The sequence below is a fragment of the Leopardus geoffroyi genome, chromosome D1 (assembly GCF_018350155.1).
Source record: "Leopardus geoffroyi isolate Oge1 chromosome D1, O.geoffroyi_Oge1_pat1.0, whole genome shotgun sequence".
Taxonomy (NCBI): Eukaryota; Metazoa; Chordata; class Mammalia; order Carnivora; family Felidae; genus Leopardus; species Leopardus geoffroyi.
In genome coordinates, this window is record NC_059329.1 from 64882426 (window position 1) to 64910414 (window position 27989).

At 38.9% G+C, this 27989-nt stretch overlaps 2 protein-coding genes across 5 annotated transcripts in view; one reads left to right on the top strand and one right to left on the bottom strand.

Annotated features, from left to right (window-relative positions):
* Nucleotides 1-14147, top strand: part of LOC123601315 (olfactory receptor 481) — a 51408-nt gene extending 37261 nt beyond the window's left edge. For all 4 annotated transcript variants that reach the window (XM_045484381.1, XM_045484379.1, XM_045484380.1 and 1 more), the window contains 2 exons: nt 1430-1524; nt 8931-14147. In XM_045484381.1, coding sequence (XP_045340337.1) covers nt 9440-10372 — 933 coding nt within the window. In that variant the 5' untranslated portion in view covers nt 1430-1524; nt 8931-9439 and the 3' untranslated portion in view covers nt 10373-14147. The remainder of the gene's footprint in view (nt 1-1429; nt 1525-8930) is intronic.
* Nucleotides 14148-26745: 12598 nt separating this feature from the next.
* Nucleotides 26746-27738, bottom strand: LOC123600465 (olfactory receptor 10T2-like). The gene has a single exon (XM_045482515.1). The coding sequence runs from the start codon at nt 27736-27738 to the stop codon at nt 26746-26748; it is 993 nt and encodes a 330-aa protein (XP_045338471.1).
* Between the last annotated feature and the right edge of the window lie 251 nt (nt 27739-27989).

A 27989-nucleotide genomic window follows, 5' to 3' on the forward strand; every position in this document is an offset into this window, starting at 1 on the left:
TTGTCAGCCATTTGTATATCTCCTTTCGTGTAATGTCTCTTCAAGTCCTTTGCCAATTTTATGCTCAGATTGTACTTTTCTTATCGATTTGTTCTTACTATAATCTGTCTACAACTCTTTTGTCAGATTTCTGCATTTGGAAGTTATACTCCCATTCCGGTTTGCCTTATCACTCTCTTAATTGTCTCTTGATGAACGGAAGTTTTTAATTTTAATGAAGTCTAATGTAACAACATTTTCCTTATTGTTTTGTGTTCTAGTGACAAGTTCAAGAAATCTTTTCCCAATCCAAGGCTACAAAAATATTCTCTCATGTATTCTAGAGGTTTTATACTTTTGAAACTCAGAGTTGGGCTGTAATTTTACTTTGTTTCACGTATGAATTAAAAAGGGCAGAGCCAACACATATATTTACTGAGAGAATGTGTGAAACTATGTGGTTTTGCTTGTATTACCAGCTCCTCCTCCAAGACTGTTTTTTATTTTATTAATTATTTATTTTTTAATTTGCATCCAAGTTAGTTAGCATATAGTGCAACAAAGATATCAGGAGTAGATTCCTTAATTCCCCTTACCCATTTAGCCCATCCCCTCTCCCACAACCCCTCCAGCAACCCTCAGTTTTTCTCTGTATTTAAGAGTCTCTTATGTTTTGTCCCCCTCCCTGTTTTTATATTCTTTTTGCTTCCCTTATGTTCATCTGTTTTGTATCTTAAAGTTCTCATATGAGTGAAGTCATATGATATTTGTCTTTCTCTGACTAATTTCACTTAGCATAATACCCTCTAGTTCCATCCATGCAGTTGCTAATGGCAAGATTTCATTCTTTTTGATTGCCAAGTAATCCTCCATTATATATATATATATATATATATATCACACCTTCTTTATCCATTCATCCACCGATGGACATTTGGGCTCTTTCCATACTTTGGCTATTGTTGATAGTGCTGCTATAAACATCAGGGTGCGTGTATCCCTTCGAAACAGCACACCTGTATCCCCTGGATAAATACCTAGTAGTGCAATTGCTGGGTCATAGGGTAGTTCTATTTTTAATCTTTTGAGGAACCTCCATACTGTTTTGCAGAGTGACTGCACCAGTTTGCATTCTCACCAGCAGTACAAAAGAGATCCTCTTTCTCCACATCCTCGCCAACCTCTGTTGTTGCCTGAGTTGTTAATGTTAGCCATTCTGACAGGTGTGAGGTGGTATCTCGTTGTGGTTTTGATTTATGTTTCCCTGGTGATGAGTGATGTTGAGCATTTTTTCATGTGTCGGTTGGCCATCTGGATGGGTTGTTTGGAGAAGTGTCTTTTCATGCAAGACTGCTTTTTAGATAAACTCCTTGGAGTGTAGGGGAAGAGAATTTTGGGGTGAAATGATTTACTTTTGCACTAGGGTTACTTCTGATTTCTGTCTGTCCAGGCAGTCCACGATGTCATCTAAGGATTGGCTGATTCCTTCTCATCCCTTCAAGGTCTCTCAGTATAATGCAAGCCAGACTATACACCTGCCCTCAGGTATGCAACCTGTCACAGTTCTCTGCTCACAGGGAAACAATCCCATTGCAAAACACCAAAAAGAATAAGATAATCTAGGAATATATTTAGTGAAGGAGGTGAAACTTCCTTTGTTTACTTTGTAAACTTGTATAGTGAAAACTATAAAATATTGATAAAAGAAATTAAATAAGACCCAAGCAAATGTAAAAACATCCTGTGTTCTTAGGTTGGAAGACTTAATATTGTTAAAATATCCATACCTCCCAGGAAGATTCAGTGCATCCCTACCAAAATCTCAATATAATTTTTATAGAAATGGAAAAAAGAATTATAAAATTCATATGGAACCACAAAGGGCCCCCAAACAGCCAAAATAATCTTGAGAAGGAACAGCAAAGCTATAGGCATCACATTTCCTGATTCAAAATAATATTGCAAAGCTACATTAATTCAAATAGTATGGTACTGACATAAAGACATACATCTAGGCCAATGAATAGAATAGAGTACCAGAAATATGTTAATGCATATACAGTCAAATAATTTTCAACAAAGGCACCAAGAATACACAGTGAGGAAAGTCTCTTCAATAAATGGTGTTGGGGAAACTGGATATCCATATTCAAAAGAATGATATTGAACTCTTTTTTTTTTTTAATTTAAATACAAGTTAGTTAACATATAGTGTACTAATGACTTCAGGAGTAGAATTTAGTGATTCATCGCTTATAGATAACACCCAGTACTCATCTCAACAAGCCTTCCTTGATGCCCCTCGCCCATTTAGCCCATCCCCCCACCCAGCATCCCTCCAGCAACCCTCAGTTTGTTCTCTGTATTTCAGAGTCTCTTATGGCTTATCTCCCTCTCTGTTTTTATATTATTTTTGCTTCCCTTGAACTCTTATCTTAAAGTAAACAAAAGAATCAACTCAAAATGGATTAAAGACTTAAATGTAAGAAATAAAACTGCAAGAAGAAAACCCCTGGAAGAAAACAGGGGAAAAGTTTCATGTCATTGGTCTTGGCAATAATGTTTTTGGTATGACATTGAAATCACAGGCAACAAAACCAACGAAATCACAGGCAAACAAAATCACAGGTAACAAAAATAGATAAGTGGGACTACATCAAACTTAAAGCTTCTGCACAGCAATGAAAACCATCACCAAAGTGAAAAGGTAACTACAGAATGAGAAAATATTTGCAAACGATATATCTGATAAGGCATTAATTTCCAAAATATATAAGGAATAACTCAGCAAAGACAACTCAATAGCAAAAACAAGAAATGGCCAAGAGGTACCAGGAAAGATACTCAACATCGCTCATCATCATATAGATGCAAATCAAAATCATGATGAAATATCACCTCATATGTGTCAAGATGGCTATTATCAAAAAAACAAAAGGTAAGTGTAGGTGAAGGGCACCTGGGTGGATCAGTCAGTTAAGTGTCCAACTTTGGTTCAGGTCATGATCTCACGATCTGTGGGTTTAAGCCCCGCGTCAGGCTCTGTGCTGAAAGCTCTGAGCCTGGAGCCTGCTTTGGATTCTGTGTCTCCCTCTCTCTGCCCCTGCCTCACTCATGCTCTGTCTCTCTCTCTCTCTCTCTCTCTCTCTCTCTCTCTCTCTCAAAAATAACTAAAAACATTAAAAAATTTAAAAATTTTTTAAAAAAGGTAATTGTAGGTGAGTATGTGGAGAGAGGGCAAACTTTTGTACATTGTTGCTGGGAATGCAAAATGGTACAGCTGCTATGAAAACCAGTATGGAGGTTGCTCAATTAAGAATAGAACTACCGTATCATTCAGTAATCCCAACTCTAAATATTTATCTAAAAGAACTGTAATCAGTATCTCAGAGATATTAGCACTCACATGTTCACTCCAGCACTATTGACAATAGCCAAGATATGAGAAAGCAACTTAAATGTCTACTCACAGGTAAATGGATAAAGAAAATTTGGTATATATACATACAACGGAATCTTTTTTACTCTTGAAAAGAGGAAATTCTGCAATATGTGATAACATGGATGAACTTGGAAGACATTATGCTGAGTGAAATAAGCCAGTCACAGAAGGACTAACACTACATGATTCTACTTTATGGCGTACCTAAAACAGTCAAAGTCACAGACTCAAGAGTGGAATGATGCTTGTCAGAGGCTGGAATTGGAGTGAGATGGGAAGTTGCTAATCAACAGGCATAAGGTTGCAGTTAAGCAAGAGAAATACGTTCTAAAGATCTACTGCGGAACATTGTATTGTAGTCAACAAGACCGTATTGTACACCTAAAAGCCTGTCGAGATGTCTCATGTCAAGTCTGGTACTGCTATGTACCAGGCACTCTGCAATGTCCTAAGCATAAAGTGTGGAACAAAGCAGACATGATCCTTCCCTCATGTAAGTGTAGGAAAGTAGTCCAAAAAAAAAAAAAAAAAAAAAAAAAAACAAACAAAAAAAGACCCGGAGCAATTATTTACACTAGTATCATCATAATTAAAAGTGTAATAGATGCAAAACATATTTTGGGATTCTCTGAAACTATACACCATGAGACTATGACTTAGTCCAGGGTGTCAGAGGAAGTTTGAACGGTGAAATAAATTTAAACCTGAGACCTAAGGTGACTAGCAATTGATCTTCTGTTGAAAGGGGGTGGAGTGATGAATATAACCATAAAATGGTTTTTAGTTGTGGGAGTACCTATTTATCTTTAGGTCCTAGTATAGTATCTGATACACAGAAAGATTTTCTAAAAATTGTTTAACACTAATTCAACAAACGTATTCAGTGCCTCCTATATTCTCAGCATTGCACCATTAAAGGATACAAAAATAGTCATAGACACTGCACTTTCAACCAAGGAAAGAGCAAGATGTTCCAACTATAATGGATACTAATCAAATGGTGTGAACAAAATGTTGAGAGGAGGACAGCAATGAAGGGAATTTAATTCTCGCAGATATGATCTGAGCTATTTTTGTGGAATTGATGGCCACCTATTTGTGTCATTTATCAGCCACAGTTGGGCTTCCTTAAAACCTAAAGGAGATCAAGTGGGATTCATTCTTGGGCTGCAAGGCTGGTTCAACATTCGCAAATCAATCAATGTGATACATCACATTAATAAAAGATAAGAACCATATGAACCTGTCAATCGGAGCAGAAAAAGCATTTGACAAAATTCAGCATCGTTTCTTAATAAAAACCCTCAAGAAAGTCGGGATAGAAGGAACATACTTAAACATCATAAAAACCATTTATGAAAAGCCCACAGCTAATATCATCCTCAATGGGGAAAAACTGAGAGCTTCCCCCCTGAGGTCAGGAATACCCCAGGGATGTCCACTCTCACCGCTGTTGTTTAACATAGTGTTGGAAGTTCTAGCATCAGCAATCAGACAACAAAAGGAAATCAAAGGCATCAAAATTGGCAAAGATGAAGTCAAGCTTTCACTTTTTGCAGATGACATGATATTATACATGGAAAACCCGATAGACTCCACCAAAAGCCTGCTAGAACTGATACATGAATTCAGCAAAGTTGCAGGATACAAAATTAATGTACAGAAATCAGTTGCATTCTTATACATTAATAATGAAGCAACAGAAAGACAAATAAAGAAACTGATCCCATTCACAATTGCACCAAGAATCACAAAATACCTAGGAATAAACCTAACCAAAGATGTAAAAGATCTGTATGCTGAAAACTATAGAAAGCTTATGAAGGAAATTGAAGAAGATATAAAGAAATGGAAAAACATTCCGTGCTCATGGATTGGAAGAATAAATATTGTTAAAATGTCAATACTACCCAAAGCAATCTACACATTCAATGCAATCCCAATCAAAATTGCACCAGCATTCTTCTCGAAGCTAGAACAAGCAATCCTGAAATTCATATGGAACCACAAAAGGCCCCGAATAGCCAAAGGAATTTTGAAGAAGAAGACCAAACCAGGAGGCATCACAATCCCAGACTTTAGCCTCTACTACAAAGCTGTCATCATCAAGACAGCATGGTATTGGCACAAAAACAGACACATAGACCAATGGAATAGAATAGAGACTCCAGAACTGGACCCACAAAAGTATGGCTAGCTAATCTTTGACAAAGCAGGAAAGAACATCCAATGGAAAAAAGACAGTCTCTTTCACAAATGGTGCTGGGAGAACTGGACAGCAACATGCAGAAGATTGAAACTAGACCACTTTCTTACACCATTCAAAAATAAATTCAAAATGGATAAAGGACTGAATGTGAGACAGGAAACAATCAAAACCCTAGAGGAGAAAGCAGGAAAAAAAACCTCTCTGACCTCAGCCCCAGCAATTTCTTACTTGACACATCCCCAAGGGCAAGGGAATTAAAAGCAAAAATGAACTATTGGGACCTCATGAAGATAAAAACTTCTGCACAGCAAAGGAAACAATCAACAAAACTAAAAGGCAACTGATGGAATGGGAAAAGATATTTGCAAATGGCATATCGGACAAAGGGCTAGTATCCAAAATCTATAAAGAACCCACCAAACTCCACACCCAAAAAACAAATAATCCAGTGAAGAAATGGGCAGAAAACACGAATAGACACTTCTCTAAAGAAGACATCCAGATGGCCAACAGGCACATGAAAAGATGCTCAACGTCACTCCTCATCAGGGAAATACAAATCAAAACCACACTCAGATATCACCTCACGCCAGTCAGAGTGGCTAAAATGAACAAATCAGGAGACTATAGATGCTGGAGTGGATGTGGAGAAACGGGAACCCTCTTGCACTGTTAGTGGGAATGCAAACTGGTGCAGCCACTCTGGAAAACAGTGTGGAGCTTCCTCAAAAAATTAAAAATAGACCTACCCCATGACCCAGCAATAGCACTGCTAGGAATTTACCCAAGGGATACAGGAGTGCTGATGCATAGGGGCACTTGTACCCCAATGTTTATAGCAGCACTCTCAACAATAGCCAAATTATGGAAAGAGCCTAAATGTCCATCAACTGATGAATGGATAAAGAAATTGTGGTTTATATACACAATGGAATACTACTTGGCAATGAGAACGAATGAAATATGGCCTTTGGTAGCAACATGGGTGGAACTGGAGAGTGTGATGCTAAGTGAAATAAGCCATACAGAGAAAGACAGATACCATATGTGTTCACTCTTATGTGGATCCTGAGAAACTTAACAGACCATGGGGGAGAGGAAGGAGAAAAAAAGTTAGAGAGGGAGGGAGCCAAACCATAAGAGACTCTTAAAAACTGAGAACAAACTGAGGGTTGATGGGGGGTGGGAGGGAGGGGAGGGTGAGTGATGGGTATTGAGGAGGGCACCTTTTGGGATGAGCACTGGGTGTTTTATGGAAACCAATTTGGACAATAAATTTCATATATTATAAAAAATAAAAAAATAAATAAAAGAAAAAAAAAAAAAAGAATACAACCAGAGTTGATTGTGGCCATGTATCTTTGACAATCTGTCAGTCAATGTGGAAGTTGTGGTAGGCAGGGTTCTAAGAAAAATGTTAGTGTGAGATTCATTGTTTTATTAAGAGTTGATGGATTAAGGTTGGCAAAGGGGAGAGGGAATAGCATGTGCGTGAGAATCTCTGCCACCAATAAGCATGGGATGTATGTGAAGTGTCCTAGATCCACATTACATGTAAAAAATACATATGATTTTTTAAAAGTTACATCCCTTATGTTGAAAATAATATTGCAATTCCAATGGACTCATGTTTATAAGTTAAACTGTACTAGGAAACCCACATTATCTCTAAACATAGGTGACATGAAAACCTGGGCCACTGAATATAGCCATACTTCAGAAATGTCACAAATTGTCACAGCCATATTAGTCATGTTGATCTAATAATCAACTTCAATGGTAGTAAAATATTATAATATTTTTCAGTTTATTTAAATTGAAATGTTTAATTATTATATTTAATTAAAAAAATAAAAGGAACCACAGAGTATTGAGAAAGTATTTCATTCACACACTTTTACATAATCAGGTTTACATGCTATTTCTCTGTCCCAGTAGATATGCACATGTAATTTCTCTATCCCAGTGGATTCTCAGTGTAGTTTTCCAGGACAAATAAAGAAATTAACTTGTAATTACAAGTGACGTGAGTGATTTGGGCCTTATCTCAAATGACATAAGCCTCACTTAAATATGGCACTGCTTTACAGTGACAACTCCTTGGAGCCTATCCCTAGTGTTGTAGTGGATGTGTCCCTAATTTATACTGTTCTTTGTTAAGGGATACTGAAATATTTGATTCTCTTATATGTACCAGAAGTTACAAGTCGATTATTTCAAGTTCATCACTAGTAATTGAGCATCTATTTGTTGTGTGCACAGTGCTTGGTATTTTCATCCACATCATATCATTTAACACAAGAATCACATAAGGTATGTATCATTATTTCCTTTTTATAGGAGAGGAAACAGAAGGTCAACAATGTCTTTCAATGTGCCTCTGATTCCATAGATAGTGAGAGGCAGAGCTAGAAACCGATATCAAGTTTGTGTGGCTGCAAAGTCCATGGTCTTTGTGCACATCACTTTGCCTTCCCTCCTGGCACTCATATCCAACTTTGAAAGCTTTTGTGCCTTTCATACATTTATTTTTTCTAAAGTAATTCTTTTCAGGCTGAGGCTTTGTCTTATTTAAAAAAAAAAAAAACAAAAGCCAGAATGTGAGCATTCAGACACATAACCCTAGTACTGCTCATATTGTAGGATATCATGGTCATGATTCACACACAACTTTTGGGGAAATGTCCATGCTTGCTGATAGTTATGTATGTATGTTTTCTTAATTCTTCAGATTGAAGTTCTTCAAGAAAAATCAAATTATTCAGAAGAATATGTTGCTCTTTAACCTAGAAAAGCCATGGAAATGGCCGAATGTAACTAACATACTCTCCCCTGTCCTTGATTATATGCTCTAATTTGAACCAAGGGAATATTATTCTGAAATGATCGTTTTTCTTCCAATCCAATTTCCTAGCCTCCCTAGCTGGCTACTTCCATCCATACCTCTCTAACTACTCTCTCCCCCCATCACCATCATATGCCCCCACTTTTATTTCCCTATAGTTTCATACTACAACCGATGAAACCATCACTTACCAATGTAGGTCTCCAAATGCTTCAGTTCACTTTCCAATTAATCCCAGTCCATAAAAATACCTGGACTCTTCTCTGCTTCATGTAATCCAAGAAGCATGAAAAAGTATGATGTGAGAGATAAATCTTGGAAGATTTTGCAAAATATCCTGGATTTAGCTCATAACAATAAGAAAAATTGTGTTTGGCCCATTCAGCTTGAACATAGACACTTTCCAGCCCTTGGTATCAATGATAACTAAGGATGTGATTTTTTTTTCATTCCAGGAAAAGGATCAAGTCAGAAAAACATGTCAAAATCAACTCGATACTTTTTGGTCCAGTAATTGGATAAATGGTGATAGTATTTACTGAAAAGAGAATATTGGTGCAGAGGCACATTTGGGATGAGGGTAGAAAATCAAGAGCTGACCTTTCTATAATCACTTAGGTTATTTACAGTTTATGTTATTACAATCAGTATTGCTGTAACATCATTTTACACATTCTTGTTCACATGGGGAAGACTTACTCTACAGTATTTTATACAGTATAGGAGTAAAATAGCTGAATTCTAAGGTAATCGAGTCTCCAATTTTAATATATTCATGGAATTTGAAAAGAAAATTTGTGTGCACAAAGTATTCTAGAAGTGAGGCAAAGTTACCATTTAAAAATTTTAATTGTAGGGTTCTCTACAGGTATCTTCATTAAATTAAGATACCCCATTAGTGTGGGGTAATTTCAACCATTTTAATCTCTGGTTCTGATTTCAATAGCCACCATTAAATGAATAGATGGAAAACCACACAGCAGTGACAGAGTTCATTATTCTGGGATTAACAGATAATCCCACTCTATGTGCCATCTTCTTTGTGATTTTTCTGGGAGTTTATGTAGTTACCATAGTGGGAAATATCAGTATAATCATCTTAATCCGAAGCAGCCCACAGCTGCACACTCCAATGTACCTTTTTCTCAGCCATTTGGCCTTTGTGGACATTGGGTATTCCACATCAGTCACACCAATCATGCTAATGAGTTTTTTAAGAGAGAAAACAACTATCCCTATCACTGGTTGTATAGCCCAGCTTGGCTCTGATGTCACTTTTGGGACTACAGAATGCTTCCTGCTGGCTACCATGGCCTATGATCGCTATGTGGCCATCTGCTCTCCCTTACTCTACTCCACCCAGATGTCCTCAGTGGTCTGCTTCCTCCTACTGGGGGCTTCCTACCTGGGTGGATGCATGAACGCTTCATCATTTACAGGCTGTCTGATGAATCTATCTTTCTGTGGACCAAATAAAATCAACCATTTTTTCTGTGACCTCTTTCCACTCTTGAAGCTTTCTTGTGGCCATGTTTTTATTGCTGAAATATCTCCCGCCATCTCTTCTGCATCCGTCCTCATAAGCACACTGTTTACCATAATTGTGTCCTACAGCTACATCCTCCACTCAATTCTGAATATGCGCTCTACTGAGGGGAGGAAGAAGGCCTTCTCAACCTGCACTTCCCACCTCACTGCCGTCACTTTGTTTTATGGGACAGTTTTGTTCGTTTATGTGATGCCCAAGTCCAGTTATTCAGCTGATCAGGTCAAAGTGGCCTCTGTCATCTATACAGTGGTGGTCCCCATGTTGAATCCCCTCATCTACAGTCTGAGGAACAAGGAGGTGAAAGGAGCCATGAGAAAACTAATGGCCAGAACACACTGGTTTTCCTGAATCAGATCAGATATAAATCCATAAATAACAAAGCAATGATTTGGGGAAACATTTGTGCTGGATACTTTAATGATATTTATCATTAACTTCATCACTTTGATAGTGAAGAACTCCTATAAATGTAAAAAGCCAATGTTTACTTCCATATAGAAAGTTAAATGTATCATTTAATGTGGAAATCTGTTTCATTCAAATTAAATATGAACTTTTCAAGGTAAGAATACCTGCTTGCAAAATAGTTTCATTCATCAGTTGTGAGTCCTATATTAAATACAGAGAGAGCTATTTCCACCAAAGATCAAATTTAATTGAATTCCATCTAGTTAAATAACATTTGGGAAAAAAATTTGTCCCCAACAGATCTGTAATAAAAGATAATATTGACAAGTCAGGACGTTCAGGCCACTTCCTTTAAAGGTACTGCCCTGCTTTTGTCAATGTATATTTAAACATTTGGGAACATTGATGTTCATGTCTCCAGAAAGCCTCTATGTCCACTTTATTGAAGCGAGAGCAAAGATCATGATTCCTCTGCTTGGTCATTAAGCGATCCAACCCAGATAACACAGAAGAGACCTTGTATACACCTGTGCTGACTCTTTTTACAATGTAAGTCTTACCAGATGAGTCTAGGGTAAGATTTCAGAAGCTGAGGTTTCTTTGGAGGGGGAGACTGGGACATTGGGACTTTGTTTCAGCAATAATTTATAGGTAGGAGGCACGAAATTATGGGTCAGGCAAATAATACGTTTGCCACACATTTTGTAATGTCTCTCAAGGAGGCGTCCACTGTCCCTGCTTCTTCCACTGACCTTTTGGCGTTTATGATCCCGTCTGGTTATGGCAGTTGCCTCTAAATTGATTCCCTGCCTCCTGTATGCCTTTCACAATGATTTATGATTAATATTTTAGCTAATATATTTTGTTAGCATATGAATGATGTCAGACAAATTCTGAGACACTTTGGAGGGACCACTTTGCGAGCTGAGCTGGTAAAGCGCCAAAGTCAGCACGGACACAGCCCTTTGCAAAGAGAGGGCTCCCAAAGGTATGACTTCAGTCTTGGAAAAGGGCATGTTCGAGTCATGGTGGGAGATCTGCACTGTGGTGGTTGAAGTTTTTCGCTGAGTGTTTCTGGAAGTCTTTGTCTTCATCTTTCCTCCTATACTTTGCTTTTCACCAGGATTCATCTTCAGCCCTCTTCCCTCTCCTCCTCCCCATGATCCCCATAGGTAATCTTATCTTCTCCCATGAGCTCAGCTGCCACTGGTGTGGTGACAGAGTCCCTACACACCTTCTCTGAAGGACAGATGAACTTCTTCACTGGCCTTTCCCCCCAAGACTCTCAAACTCAGTGTGCCCTGACTGTATTTATCGTATTTCTCACAAAATTATTCCTTTTCCTCTGGTTCTTTCCCAATTAGTGGCAACTCTTTGTAAGGCCTAGTACTGCAAGAGATTTGGGGCAACTCTCACTGCACACCCATCAAAATAGTCTGCCTCCCTCCACCCCATTCCTTCTGTCAGATGGAAGACATGTTGCATACTGGTGTCTCCCATATCTAAGTCTCTTCTGTCTAGGCACGTAAAGACTCCCCAGTTGATTGTGGTAAGTCCATACTGAGATTTTTTCCTTCATATTTCCCTTGAAGGGATTCAATAATCCAATCACCCAGATGTAGGGTGTGTGGCACTGTTACAACTTTTAGTGGAGAGGATAGGCATCGACACTTATCTTTTCCCTCCCAAGTTCTCAATCAACTGAGGAGATGACAAAAAGAGAAGGCATATGGGAGAGCAAAAATATTAACCTATACCAATGAAGGAGCTGATATTAGAGTATGTGACACATATTTGTGGACACGTGCTTTCATGTTCTGAATCCCAGAATCTGACACTCTCCTTCCCTGTCCCTGGTCTCTGCAGTGAGAGTAGGCCTGTCTCCATCCATTTATAGCATGGCCAAGAGCAGCTCAGAGCACTGAGGGCAGACTCACTCCCAAGAGAAAGGGGAAGGGATTTCTGTTATAGGTTGAAGTGTGTCCCTCAAAAATTCATCCTAACCACCAGTATCTCAGAATGTGTTCTTACCTGGGAATATGGTTGTTACAGGTGTAATTAGTTAAGATGAAGTCATATTGGAGGAGGCTGGGCTTCTAATCCAATATTACTGGTATCCTTATTTATTTTTTTTTTTTAAAAGAAGAATTTGGATACAGACAGCACACAGGGGGAACCTCATATGAAAATAAAAACAGAGAAGTGGGTTATGCTTCTACAAGCCAAGGATCACCAAAGATTGCCCACAAACCATCAGAAGCTAAGTGAGAGAGATGCAAGGAATCCCACAGTCCTCAAAAAGAAGCAACCCTGCTGACACCTTGATCTTGGACTCCTGAACTGTGAAAGAAACAATTTTTGTTGTTTAAGCCACTCAGTTTATGGTACTTTGTTAAGGTACCGAGCTTATATTACTATATATCTAGTTTTCCCCTCCAAACTTAACATCAGCTAATTTATTACTTCTAGGGAAGGAAGGAGTGAAGGCTAAGAAAGGTGTGTTATGGGGGTACCTGGGTGGCTCAGTTGGTTAAGTGTCTGACTTTGGCTCAGGCTATAATCTCACGGTTTGTGAGTTTGAGCCCCACATCAGGCTCTGTGCTAACAGCTGAGAGCCTGAAGTCTGCTTTGGATTCTGTGTCTCCTTTTCTCTCTCTGCCCCTCCTCCACTTGTGCTCTCTGTCTCTCTTTCTCTCTCTCAAAAATAAATAAACGTTAAAAAAAATTTTTTTAAGTGTGTTATGCTAGTAGATATCTCTTCCAAAGGGGGATAGAGAATATTAGGAATGGTCAAAAGCATTTTCCCCAAACAGCACATCAAAAAATAAGGATCAAGGATATCTCTGTGGCGGGACACCTGAGTGGCTCAGTCAGTTAAGCACCCAACTTCAGCCCAGGTCATGATCTTGCAGTTCATGAGTTCGAACCCTGCATCAGGCTCTGTGCTGACAGCTCGAAGCCTGGAGCCTGCTTCTGATTCTGTGTCTCCTTCTCTCTCTGCCCCTGCCCTGCTCGTGCACTCTCTCTCTCTCTCAAAAATAAAAACAAACATTACAAAAATAATAATTAAAAAAAAGAATATCCCTGTGGGAATAATCAAAAACTCCTTTTGTAAGAATTTTATTTTTTGAAGTTTCCTGATTACTATGGATTGTAGACTGGGAACAATCAAAAACTCCTTTTGTAAAAAAATGTTTTTGGAAGCTTCTTGATTACTATAGATTGTAGTTTGCTACTTAGAAGGCAGAAATATGAACTGGGCGGGGCGCCTGGCTGGCTCATTTGGAAGAGCATGGGACTCTTGATCTTGGGGTTGTGAGTTGGAGCATGTTGTGTGTAGAGATCACTTAAAAATAATATCTTAAAAAAAAAAAGAAGTATGACCTGGGAAACAATTTTAAAGATCCAAAACTGTTGTATTGTTAAAATATTCTTAGTCTATATAAACTTCAGGAAATTTTTCTTCTGCAGTAGATTGGGATTTAGCAAGTCAGTGACATTCCTGCCATTCTGTGAACCTTACCTGTAGTGGAGTATTGGAGAAAATTGAAGGCAAAGGGGAAGAGAAGAGATCATTTCTTGGGGGTAAGGAAATCATCATGTACTGTGATTGGGGTGGTGGTTATACAAGTGTTTACATCTGTCAGAAGTCATCAACCTGTAGATTTAAATCGTGTGTATGTAAATTATACTTCAATAAAGTTGCTATTTTGGAAGATTCTACAAGAGAGTACTCAGTTCTTTCTCATTTTAATCTGAGGCTTCAGGCAGTGGAGGTGATAGGATTATCATCTGCCTATTAATGTAGACCAACTCTATTTCTTAATTATTTCCCAAAGCTGTTCCCTCAACTACTGCACCTGCTCTCGTTTCCCAGACATCCATTCTTTCTGTGCCCTTCATTCCTTTCTTCAGCACTATGCCTATACTAGCATTGACTTTCTTTCTGCTTAAAAGACTTTATTTCTTCTTTTAATACAGGTTTGCTGGTGATGAATTTTAACAGTTTCAGGTGGGTTTGGGGTTGGGGGTTTTTTGTTTGCTTGTTTTGCGGGGGTTGGTCACAAAAAGTTATTTCACCTTCATTTTTTTTCCACTTAATTTTTTTTTTAAATTTTGAAATAATTCTAGATTCAAGGAAGCTGCAAAGATAGTGCAGAGAGGTCCTATGAACCCTTTATCTAATTTCACCCGGGGCTTACTACAGTACCACACAAAACCAAGAAACGGACATTGATACAATGTATTGGTAACCTTCTGTGCACCTTCATTCTTGAAGATAACTCTGGGTAGAATTCTAGGTTGTCCGTGAAATATCTTCAAGCACCTTTAAGATGTAATTGTTCTCGTGCTTCTACCATTTCTCTAAAAAGTTTAGCTTTCAGTTTTCCTCCCTCCTTCTCCCCTCCTCTTTTTCAAAGGGAATATGTCTTTCATTTCCCTCTTGTTGGGGAACATCAAAAGTCATCAAAAAAGGATGACTTCCCACTGACCCTGGAGCTGGACCCGGGCATTCAGGGGCTGCTCACACCTCCCCTGTCCTTGGAATGTGGGTTCCGCTCTCCTTTCCCGCTCCCAGAGGCTGCTCCAAGGAACACAGCCTTGAGACAGTAACGTGGTATTGAAAACACCTGCATGGTCTGCGTGACTGCACCCATTTAAGGCCTATTTACAAGCTGTTAAAGTTCCGCTGGTGGGTGTGGGGATCCATTTGTCGTCTTGCTGCCGCCAGAGACAAGCCAGGTATGTAAATTCCCCTTGCTTATTACAACTGCCACCTTCTAACCTGGACGTGGCGTCCAATCTTTCTTTGGTTTCTCCCTGCCCTCTGTGTAGGGGGCTGGCTTCAAATCTTACCTTGAAAGTTCCCAGGAGGGGGTTGCAAACCAGCACCCTCAAGCTTTTCACACTTTATTTTGCTTTTGGCTTCCTGTCTTATGATTTCCGGAAGTGTGATTGTTCCTACATTTACCATATTTGGAAGATGCAGGATGTCTTGAATTTGTAGCTCATGGTCTTTTGTGTTTGGAATATTATCATTGAATATTTCTTCAGAAATTTCTTCTCCTTTTGGCTTGGACTTCATTGCACATGCGTTAGATCTTTTCACAACTTCCAGTATAGCTCTCACACTTTTTGTATTTTTATTATTTTTTTTTCTTCATCCAGTAACATGTATGTTCTCTGCTGACCTCTCAGTTTACTAACCCTCTTTTCTGCTGTATCCAATCTACTGTGAATTCATCTGCTGAAGTCCTAATTTATTTTTCATTTCCAAGATTTAAACTTGATTCTTTTTATTTTGTTTTTCTTTAAAAAAAAAAAGTTTTTGCGTTTAGTTCTCTGGTGTGATTCTTCATGTTACTCTTCTGTTTTTCTTAGATATGTTATTAACATTTATTTTGAAATACCCGTTTTTTATTCATTTGGTCCTGGCAAATCACTGGCATACCTTATCGTTTTGTTTTGAATGATAGGCAATATAGATAAAAAATTGTAGAGTTTCTGGATGAGATTATCTTCCTCCAAAGTGTATTCAGTATTCTTCTAGCAGGCAGATAGAGCACTGGATTAATCCCTTTGAAGAAATGGAATTAGAGTCCCCAAATGGGTCATTCACATAATAAAACAACTCTATGTATTCTTATACAATAGCTTCTAAACTTGCATCGTAGTAAAACAGTGGTGGTATTCCCAGTGTAGGTTAGGTGCTGTGCTTTGCTGGGGAGGACCTAATTCTGATTTGACCTTATTTCTAGCATGTAGCAATTACCCCTAAGGTATGGTCTTTTAGGACTCTCAAGTAAAAGCATAAGGTGTTATAGGTCCCCTCCACCTTAAACAGCCTATCAAGCCAGCACTACAAAATGCCGGAATCTCTGGTAAGATCTTCTGCCTCCCACAGTCTGATTTCCACTTGGTGTTTTGATCTCTCGCCAGCCCTTGTGCAACTCGGAAGTAGTCACATTCCTTAAAAAGAAATTACGCAAAGGATTTGGGGCTCACATCTCTTCAGTTTTTCCTCTCCAGGATTTTGGCCTCGAAAGTCTTAGCTGCCTTAGCATCTCTGACCTCAAACTACTTTTTTTTTATTTAAAAAAATTTTTTTAATGTTTATTTATTTTTTGAGAGCGAGACAGAGAGGCAGAAAGAGAGAGAGGGAGACAGAATCCAAAGCAGGTTCTAGGCTCCGAGCTGTCCACAACAGAGCCTGATGCAGGGCTCGAACTCACAGGTTGTGAGATCCTTACCTGAGCCGAAGTCAGACGCTCGGCTGACTGAGCCACCCAGGCGCCCCTCTGACCTCAAACTTCTATGTACTCACCCTGCCATGCCGCCTAAAGCCCCAGGCTGTAGCTTTTTGCTCAGTCTCTATCCCTCTTGATATCATTTTGCAAATGCATTTGTGAGGCTCAAGGAAGGATTTACTGGTGAAATGACATTTAAACTGAGACATACAGAAAGATAGGAGTAGAATGATTATTTCTAGTTGGAAATGCAGTTGCAGAAACTTGGGTGGGTGAAAGTAGTGATGTGGGAGGTTGAATGAATTATCCTGAGCTCAAAGTACAATGTCTGGTACAGAGCGAGCATTTGACAAATATCTGTTGGTTAAACATTAATTCGAATTCAGTGAATATTTATTTAGTCTCTATTCCTGACACTAGATTATGAACTGAGAACACAAAGTTGAGTATGCCATTTGCTTTTCTTTCAAAGCAAAGAAATGGTTCTTCAAAATACAATAGCTTCCATTCAAATGATGTGAATAAAGTACGAGTTGCCATTTTTTAATCTGTAAAAATGTTTAATTTTCTTATTAGTGTATATATTTAAGGTGTACAAGATGATTTTTGACATACATATACATAGTGAAATGATTAATGAAGTCAAGCTAATTAACATACCCATTTTCTCACATAGTTACCTTTTTCTGGTGTGGTGAAAACACCTGAAATTTACTCTCTCAGCAAATTTCCAGTATTAAATACAGTATTTTTAACTACATTCACCATGCTGTACTTTAGATCGCTAAAACAAATTCATTCTACATAATTGGATTTTGTACTCTTTGACCAACATCTCCCCGTGTCTGCCACCTCCCCAATGCTGGCAACTACTATTCTACTCTCTGCTTCTATGAATTTGACTTTCTTAGATTCCATGTCTAAGTGAGATCAGGCAGTACTTTTATTTCTTTGTCTGGCTTGTTTTACTTGGCATAATGTCTACAACACCCATGCTGTTGCAAATGGCAAGATTTCCTTCTTTTTTATGGCTGAATAATATTCCATTGTGTATGTATACCACACCTATTGATAGCGTGTGGTTTTTAATCTTTCATTCTTTTTTTTTATTTTTATTTTTTTATATTTTTAATTTATTTTTTTAATTTACATCCAAGTTAGCTAGCATATAGTGCTATAATGATTTCAGGGGTAGATGCCAGTGATTCATCCCCTATGTATAACACCCAGTGCTCATCCCAACAAGTATCCTCCCTTATGCCTCTTATTCAGCCCATCCCCAAACCCACAACTCCTCCAGCAACCCTCAGTTTGTTCTCTGTATTTAAAAGTCTCTTCTGTTTTGTCCCCCTCCCTGTTTTTATATTCTTTTTGCTTCCCTTCCCTTAGGTTCATCTGTTTTGTATCTTAAAGTCCTAATATGAGTGAAATCCTATGATATTTGTCTTTCTCGGACTGACTAATTTCGCTTAGCATAATACCCTCTAGTTCCATCCACATAGTTGCAAATGGCAAGATTTCGTTCTTTTTGATTGCCAAGTAGTACTCCATTGTGTGTGTGTGTGTGTGTGTGTGTGTGTGTGTGTGTGTGTGTGTATACCACATCCTCTTTATCCATTCATCTGTCGATGGATATATGGGATCTTTCCATAATTTGGCTATTGTTGATAGTGCTGCTATAAACATTGGGGTGCATGTGCCCCTTTGAAACAGCACACCTGTATCCCTTAAATACCTAGTAGTGCAATTGCTGGGTTGTAGGGTAGTTCTGTTTTTAATTTTTTGAGGAATCCATACTGTTTTCCAAAGTGGCTGCACCAGCTTGCATTCCCACCAGCAGTGCAAAAGAGATCCTCTTTCTCTGCATCCTCGGACCTCACCTTATCTTGATGAGGTCCGAGTAGTTCATATAGTCTGAGTGGTTGGCTATCATCGGTTCATTATTGCCTCTGGAGACGTGTTGAGTAAGAAGTTGCTGCGGCCAGGTCAAAGAGGTTTTTGCCTGCTTTCTCCTCGAGGATTTTGATGGCTTCCTGTATTATGTGTAGGCCATTCATCCATTTTGAGTTTATTTTTGTATATGGGGTAAGACAGTGGTCCACATTCATTTTTCTGCATGTCGCTGTCCAATTTTCCCAGCACCATTTGCTGAAGAGACTGTCATTATTCCAGAAGATATCCTTTCCTGCTTTGTCAAAGATTAGTTGGCCATACATTTGTGGGTCCATTTCTGGGTTCTCTATTCTGTTCCATTGATCTTAGTGTCTGTTTTTGTGCTAGTACCGTACTGTTTTGATGATTATAGCTTTGTAATACAGCTTGAAGTCCAGGATTCTGATGGCTCCAGCTTTGGTTTTCTTTTTCGGGATCCCTTTGGCTATTCGGGATCTTTTCTGGTTACATACACATTTTAGGATTGTTTGTTTTAGCTCTGTGAAGAATTCTGGTATTGTTTTAATAGGGATTGAATTGAATATATATATTGCTTTGAGTAGTATCGACATTTTAACAATATTTGTTCTTCCAATCCAGGAGCATGGAATATTTTTCCATTTTTTGTGTGTGTCTTCTTCAATTTCTTTCATAAGCTTTCTGTAATTTTCAGTATGTAGATTTTACACCTCTTTGGTTGGGTTTATTCCTGGGTATTTCATGATTTTTCATGCAATTGTAAATGGGATCAATTCTCGAGTTCTCTTTCTGTTGCTTCATTATTGGTGTATAGGAATGCAACCGATTTTGTGCATTGATTTTTATATCTTGTGACTTTGTTGAATTCATTAATCAGTTCTAGTTGTTTTTTGGTGGAATCTTTTGGGTTTTCCATATAGAGTATCATGTCATCTGTGAAAAGTGAAAGTTTGACTTCCTCCTCGCTAATTTGGATGCCTTTTATTCCTTTGTATTCTCTGATTGTCCAGTACTATGTTGAATAGCAGTGGCAAGAGTGGACTTCCCTGTCATGTTCCTGACCTTAGGGGGAAAGGTCTCAGTTTTTCCTCATTGAGGATAATATTAGTGGTGGGTCTTTCATATATGGCTTCTATGATCTTGAGGTACAATCGTTCTATACCTACATTCTTGAGGGTTTTTATCAAGAAAGGATGCTGTATTTTGTCAAATGCTTTCTCTGCATCTATTGAAAGGATCATGTAGTTCTTGTCCTTTCTTTCATTGATGTGATGAATCATGTTAATTGTTTTGTGGATATTGAACCAGCCCTGCATCCCAGGTATAAATCCCACTTGGTCATGGTGAATAATTCTTTTAATGTATTGTTGGATCTCGTTGGCTACTGTCTTGTTGAGGTTTTTTTCATCTATGTTCATCAGGGAAATTGGTCTGTAGTTCTCCTTTTTAGTGGGGTCTTTGTCTGGTTTTGGAATCAAGGTAATGCTGGCTTCATAGAATGAGTTTGGAAGTTTTCCTTCCATTTCTATTTTTTGGAACAGCTTCAAGAGAATAGGTGTTAACTCTTGTTTAAATGTTTGGTAGAATTCCCTTGGAAAGCCATCTGGCCCTAGACTCTTGTTTTTTGGAGATTTCTTACTAATTCAATTTCTTTACTGGTTATGGGTCTGTTCAAATTTTCTATTTCTTCCTGTTTGAGTCTTGGTAGTGTATATGTTTCTAGGAATTTGTCCATTTCTTCCAGATTACCCATTTTATTGGCATATAATTGCTCATAATATTCCCCTATTATTTGTATTTCTGCAGTGTTGGTTGTGACCTCCCCTCTTTCATTCTTGATTTTATTTGGGTCCTTTCCCTTTCCTTTTTGATCAAACTGGCTAGGGGTTTATCCATTTTGTTCATTCTTTCAAAGAACCAGCTCCAGGTTTCATTGATCTGTTCTACTGTTTTTTTTTTGTTGTTGTTGTTGTTGTTGTTTCAATAGCATTGATTTCTGCTCCAATCTTTATTATTTTCTGTCTTCTGCTGGTTTGGGGTTTATTTGCTGTTCTTTTTCCAGTTCTTTAAAGGTGTAACGTTAGGTTGTGTATCTGAGACTTTTCTTCCTTCTTTAGGAAGGCCTGAGTTGGTATATACTTCCTCTTATGACTGCCTTTGCTGTGTCCCAAAGGTTTTGGGCTGTGGTGTTGTCATTTTCATTAGCTTCCATGTACTTTTTAATTTCCTCTTTAACTTCTTGGGTATCCCATTCATTCTTTAGTAGAATGTTCTTTAGTCTTCAAGTATTGTTATCTTTCCAAAATTTTTCTTGTGGTTGATTTCGACTTTCATAGCATTGTGGTCTGAAAATTTGGATGGTATGATCTCGATCTTTTTGTACTTGTTGAGAGCTGATTTATGTTCTAGTATGTGATCTATTCTGGAGAATGTTCCATGTGCACCCAAGAAGAGGGTGTATTCTTTTGCTTAAGGATGAAATGTTCTGAATGTATCTGTTAAGTCCATCCAGTCCAGTGTCTCATCCAAAGCCATTGTTTCCTTGTTGATTTTCTGTTTAGATGATCTGTCCATTGCTGTGAGTGGGATGTTGAAGTCTCCTACTATTATTGTGTTATTATCAATGAGTTTCTGTATGTGTGTGATTAATTGATTTACATATTTGGGTGCTTGCACGTTTGGCGCATAAATGTTTACTATTGTTAGATCTTCTTGGTGGCTAGACCCCTAAATTATGATATAATGCCCTTCTTCATCTCTTGTTATAGTCTTTATTTTAAAATCTAGATTGCCTGACACCAGTATGGCTACTCCGTCTTTCTTTTGGTGACTATTAACATGATAGATGATTCTCCATCCCCATACCTTCAATCTGAAGGTGTCTTTAGGTCTCAAATGCATCTCTTATAAACAGCATATAGATTGATCTTGTTTTCTTATCCATTCTCTTACCCTATGTTTTTATTGGAGTGTGTAGTCCATTGACATTTAGAGTGAGTACTGAAAGATTTGAATTTATTGCCATTATCATGCTTGTAGAGTTGGAGTTTCTGGTGGTATTCTGTGGTCCTTTCTAGACTTTGTGCTTTTGGGTTGTTTTTTTTTTTCCATCTTTTCTCCCCTCAGTCCCCCTTAAAATTTCTTGCAGGGCTTTAGTGGTCACGATGCCCTTTAGTTTTTGTTTGTTTGGAAAAATGTTTATCTCCCTTCTATTTTGAATGACAGCCTTGGTGGATAAAGAATTCTTGGCTGCATATTTTTCTAATTTGGCACATTGACTATATCCTGCCACTCCTTTCTGGCCTGCCAAGTTTCTGTGGATAGGTCTGCTGAGAACCTGATCTGTCTTCCCTTGTAGGTTAAGGACTTTTTTCTCTTGCTGCTTTCATGATTGTTTCATTACCTGAGTATTTTGTGAATTTGACTATGATATGCCTTGTTGATGGTCTGTTTCTGTTGAATCTAATGGGAGTTCTCTATGCCTCTTAGATTTTGATGTCTGGGTCTTTTGCCAGATTAGGAAAGTTTTCTGCTATGATTTGCTCACATAAACCTTCTACTCCTTTTTTCTCCATCTCTGGGACCCCTATGATTCAGATGAGTCATTGAGTTCCCTAATTCTTATATCATGCTCTTTTGCCTCAGTCTCTCTCTTTTTTTCTGCTTCATTATTCTCCATGAGTTTGTCCTCTATATCACTGATTTGCTGCTCTGCCTCATCCATCCTTGCTGCCATGGCAACCACTTGAGATTGCAGCTCAGTTATAGCATTTTTAATTTCACCTTGACCAGATTTTACTTCTTTTATCTCTACAGAGAGGGGTTCTCTGCTTTTTTCAAACCCAGCTGGTATTCTTATTTTCGTGATTTTTAAAAAAAATTTTTTAAACATTTATTCATTTTTGAGAGACAGAGTGTGAGTGGGGGAGGGGCAGAGAGATAGGGAGACACAGAATCTGAAGTAAGTAGGCTCCAGGCTCTGAGCTGTCAGCAAAGAGCCCAACACAGGGCTTGAACTCATGGACCGCAAGATCATGACCCAAGCTGAAGTTGGACGCTTAACTGACTGAGATACCCAGGTGTCCCTTATCGTGATTCTAAATTCTGGTTCAGACATCTTGCTTGTATCTGTGTTCAGTCCCTGACTGTCATTTTTTCCTGTTCTTTCTTTTGGGGTGAATTCCTTTGTTTCATCATTTTGAAAGAAGAAAATGAGTTAATAAAATAAATAATAATTTTAAAAAGTTACAAAAACACAAAAAATAAAATAAAGGATGCTGGCTCCTAGGTGTGTTTTGGTCTGGTTGTTGAAAGAAGCATAATAGAATAGAGAAAAAAAGGGAAATGGGGGGGGGGGAAGGAAAACAATTGAAAATTTAAAAAAATGAATACAGTAAAATAGAATAAAATGAAATAATGAAAGTAAAATAGAATTTTAAAAATTTACAAAAAAGTAAAAGATACAGTAGAAAAAATTAGAGAAAAAAATTTTTTATAAAACCAGAAATAAAAATAAATTTTTTCTATTTCTGTATTCAAGAATAAGAAAAGAAAAAAAAACTGAATAGATGGACCAGAGAACAGAATTAAATACGATTGAAATTACATCCAGTTTCCCCTAGAAATCAAACTATTAAGAACTTTGTAGTCTGTAAACTTAGCAGGCAGAGAGACTTGTGTTCTCAAGAGAAAGTTTGGCTCAGTTGGGCAGGACTTAGTGTAACAGCTCCATTCTCCACTAGATGGTGCTGCTTAGTTTACTGGGGTGGATCATTCTGGTGTGTGAAGGCGTGTATGTGCATGCGCAGGAGGGGTGAAAATGGTGTCATCTACTCTCTAGTCTCTGGTATCAGAACTCTGTGCTCTTGCTGACCCGCAATCAAGTATTCCTCCTTTGTCTCTGGCTTCTGTCCACTCCCTGCTTCTACACTGTCCATGATCAAGTCGTTAGTCTGCCAGGCGGTACCTCCCTCCCAAGTTTTATCTCAGATGGGACTGTGTTTCCAGATGCCTCACTTTTGAGGCTTCTGCAGCTTTGACCCAGGCAGACCCTCTCGGGGAGAGATGCGCCAGGCAGTGGCTGGTGCCAGACCGCCCCCTGGAAACTCTGCGCGACCATGCTGCTGCTGATGCCCAGAGACTGGCCAGGTGCCAGACCGCCCCAGAAAAAGTTTGTGCAATCACGTAGCAGCAGTGTTTCAGAGATTATGGTAAATCCCGACACACATCTGGTGCCAGGCTTCAGCGAACCCTTAACGTCCTTGTTCCAACGCCACCAAATGTGGCTGTTCTCCAGGGTCCGCTGGGACCTTCACCTGTGGGGACACCACACAGCCTCTACCAAATGTCATCCCAGCAGGGAAACCACCTCTCCCCGTGGACCCCTCAGATCTCGCTGTCTGCTCCTGGGGGATTCGCCCTTCCCACCAGAGCTCCACGAGGTATGAGCTGTGGAGTTTCAGACTCTGCACTCCCCTGTTTATAGCATCTTAATGGAATTTAAACCCTCTCCTTTCTCCTTTCTCTGTTCATTCCCTTGCAGTCCCTTTCTCCTTTCTCCCTTTTTTGTTCAGTCCACTCTCTCTTTCTCTCCAGCTGCTTTTGAGGGGGAGTGCTTTTCCTGTACTCTTCCCCCTGTCTCTGTTCTCTCTCCACAAGCAAAAACAGCCCCCTACCCTCTGAGCCTTCTCTCTCCCCCAGCTCACCTCTCTGTACTGTACTTGCCAAGTTTTGTGGTTCAAGTTGTGCAGATTGTTATGTTAATCCTCAAATCAGTTTTCTAGGTGTGCAAGGTGATTTGTGTTGATCTAGCTGCATTCAGGGATGAGAGAGGCAAAAAAAAAAAAAAAAAAAATTCCATGCTGCTCTGCCATCTTTCATTCTATTAATGTGGTGTATTACATTGATTGGTTTGCATATGTTAAAACAGCCTTGGGGCACCTGGGTGGCTCAGTCGATTAAGCGTCCAACTCTTGGTTTCTGCTCAGGTCATGATCTCCTAGTCTGTGAGATGAAGCCCTGCATTGGGCTCCGTGCTAACAGCATGGAGCCTGTTTGTGATTCTCTCTCCCTCTCTCTCTGCCCCTCCCTTGCTCATGAGTGCTCTCTCTCTCTCTCTCTCTCTCAAAATAAACTTTAGTAATAAGAATAATAATAAAAAACCAACCTTGCATCCCAGGGGTAAATCCCTTTTAGTCAAAATTGAGACTTAATTAATGAGATGAAAAAGGTAAAGATGATCTAATGAGATGAAAAAGGTAAAGATGATCGTATGAGGAAACAGAGACTTTCGTGTGAATTAGGGGACATTTGTGAAGATGCAATGGTGAAATTTGTGAAATGGTTGGTCAGAGAACTTCTAGCCAAATTTTAATTCAGTGCTGAACAAAGACTGAGACCTGGAGATCCAATAGGCTGTGACACCACATATAATCAATGAAGCTGTGATTTGAATCTCAGTTTCAAGCCCTGCGGGAACTCTCCTCACCTGTATTCACTGTAGCACAACCTCATGCTTCCTCTCTTGAGATTCTTCTTTCTTTTCAGGGGTTTCTCCCAAGACGTTTTGCTTCCATTCCGGAATCTTCTCTCCACTCTACCCATCGACTTTACACAGAGCTCATTCTCTATCTCTTCATTTTAACTAAACCTTGTTGTCTGAGAAGGGCACAATTGTTCTCAGCTCTGTTGAAGAGAAGTTGCTCACTTCCTTATTCTATAGGCCAGCCACAATTTGGCATTCTCCTAGCTTCTTACTATATTTCTAAATCGTTTGTTTGCATATTTATGACAAAACATTTCCCTCATTGGCACCAATCTTACCCAGCTAAGAAATAATATATCGTTGACCTTTGAATAATGCATAGGTTTAGGGCACTGATCCCCACACAGTCAAAAACTTTTGACTCCCCCAAAACTTAACTACTCATAGCCCACCGTTGACGGGAAGCCTTGCTGATAGCATAAAGAGTTGATTAACACATATTTTGCATGTTATATGTATTATATACTGTATTCTTACAACAAGGTAGGGTAGAGAAAAGAAAATGTTGAGAAAATCGTAAGGAAAGAAAAGACATTTACATTACTCTACTACATTGAAAAAATCCACATGTGAGTGGGTTAAAACCTATGTTTTTCAAGGGTCAACTGCACTGTTGTCCTCAGAGTCTTTTACTGACCACCCCACTTCTTGTTATTTATTAGCAAATTGCCACCAACCTCTTGATCTTTTCCCATCTCAGACCTTCAGCTTTGGCAACTTCATATCATCTGGCTGTGCCATCAGACAATGTGACTTCAAAATGCTTAGACTTCCTGACATCATCTAACATCTTCCCCAGTCCGCATGAGAACCTTACCACAATGGCCTCAATTAGATTCTTCAGTTATATATAGCACCTTCCACCTCTCTGATTTTTATAAATTAGAAGCTATTTATCTTTATGCTCTAACTCAAATAGCGTTTGAATTATTTGCTTTTTGAGGGCTTGAGAAAGTTAATTATGAAACCATCCGGCCTACTCCTTTGCTGGGCAATAGGAAAAATAGCTCTTTGACAGACTTTTCTATATTATTCCTGAAATTTGGTATGTTAAAAATGTCTGTTTTGCAGTAATTTTCATCAGTTTATTTTTCCAGAAATTCTTCCATTCCCATCTAGTTTCCTTATTTCTTTGAATAGAATTGAGCAAGGTATTTCTTAAAATTCCTGGAAATTTCTCTATATTTGTAGCCTTTCACTCATTTCAAGTCTAAGTTTGTGTGCTTATAGTTTTTCCTCTTTTGACTAAGTGAATTCGTGTTTTTTCTTTCCTTCTCCATTGCTCTTTAATTTTTTTCTCCTTTTCCATTTTAGTATGTTTTTCTTCTTCCAAAGGAAACAAAGGTTATGAAAATAGTTTTCCAACTGCTTTTTGATATGTTTACTACGTGCGTGTGTGCCTGTATGTATATGCATTTATATGTGTATATGTACACATATGTGTAATAACATTTTAAAATATTTTTTTCATTTTAAAATATTGTAAAACTACCTGTGGTTTTGTAATAGGAAAGGAGTGAGACCAGGGCATATCAGACAATTAGAATACACTTTAATTGCTTTGCACACAAACTAATGATTTTATTGGAAATACTCTATTTTTTCCACTTTTATTTATCAACAGTCCATACATTTTTAATGTCCGGTGTTCTTCTACTCCCCATCTGAGGGATGAACCTATTTGTCTTGCCTAATACCTTCCTTAGGGCTGTCTGCATGTCTTTGTTTCTGAGACTATAAACGATGGGGTTAAGCAGAGGTGTCAGCACTGTGTATGTGACCGCCATCAGCATGTCTTCACGGAATGAGTCCCTGTCCTTGGGCCTCAAATAGACAAAGCCAGCAAATCCATAGTGTATGCACACCACAGTGAGGTGGGAGGAGCAAGTGGAGAAGGCCTTATACTTCCCCTTGGCAGAAGGCATCTTCACAACTCTGGACACAATGAAGACATAGGACATCATAATGAAAACAAAGCTGCCCACCAACACGAAGGCAGAGAGCACAAAAATAGCCATTTCGTGATGGGAGGTGTAATCACAGGCAAGGCAGACCACAGGTGAGATGTCACAGAAGAAGTGCTCGATGATGTTGGAGTCACAGAAAGACAAGTTGAATACAGTGATGACGATGCACAGAGAAACCAGGAACCCAGCCATCCAAGAGGCCATCATGAACTGAAAGCAGATCTTATGGGTCATCAAGACCTTATAGCGCAGTGGGCTGTGAATGGCAGTGTAACGGTCGTAAGACATGGCAGCCATGATGAAGCAGTTATTGGCTCCCAAGCCAAAGAAGAAAAACATCTGTGTGGCACACTCAGGAAGAGAGATGGCCTTGCTATCTGATAGCAAGTCCACTAGCATGCGGGGGATGATTGCCATAGTGGTACAAGTTTCTGAAAAGGACAGACCACAGAGGAAAAAATACATGGGGGTGTGAAGGTTGTGACTCAGCTTGATGGCCACCATTATGCACACATTTGCAGCTAGGATGGTCACATGGGAGAAGAAAATCATCACAAAGAGGAGACCCTGCAAGTCTGGGAAACTGGAAAACCCCCACAGAAGGAATGTGCTCACTGTGGTATGATTGTCCATCATTCATTAGGCTCAGTAACTTTCTCCCACAGGTGCAGACATTCTTGAGGTCAATACTCAAGATAATAAAAAGCACTGAGGTCACCTGACCTTTAATCAAGGGCTCCTGGGCAACAGCAAGACAAATGTTAATGAGAGAACCTAAGCAATGGGAGCTAAATGCATCTGGCTGAATTCAAGTTCAGAGTGATGAGGAGAAAGATTCTAGTAGAAGAATCTGCCTAAATGCCACAGAGTAGGCTAAAATATATTCT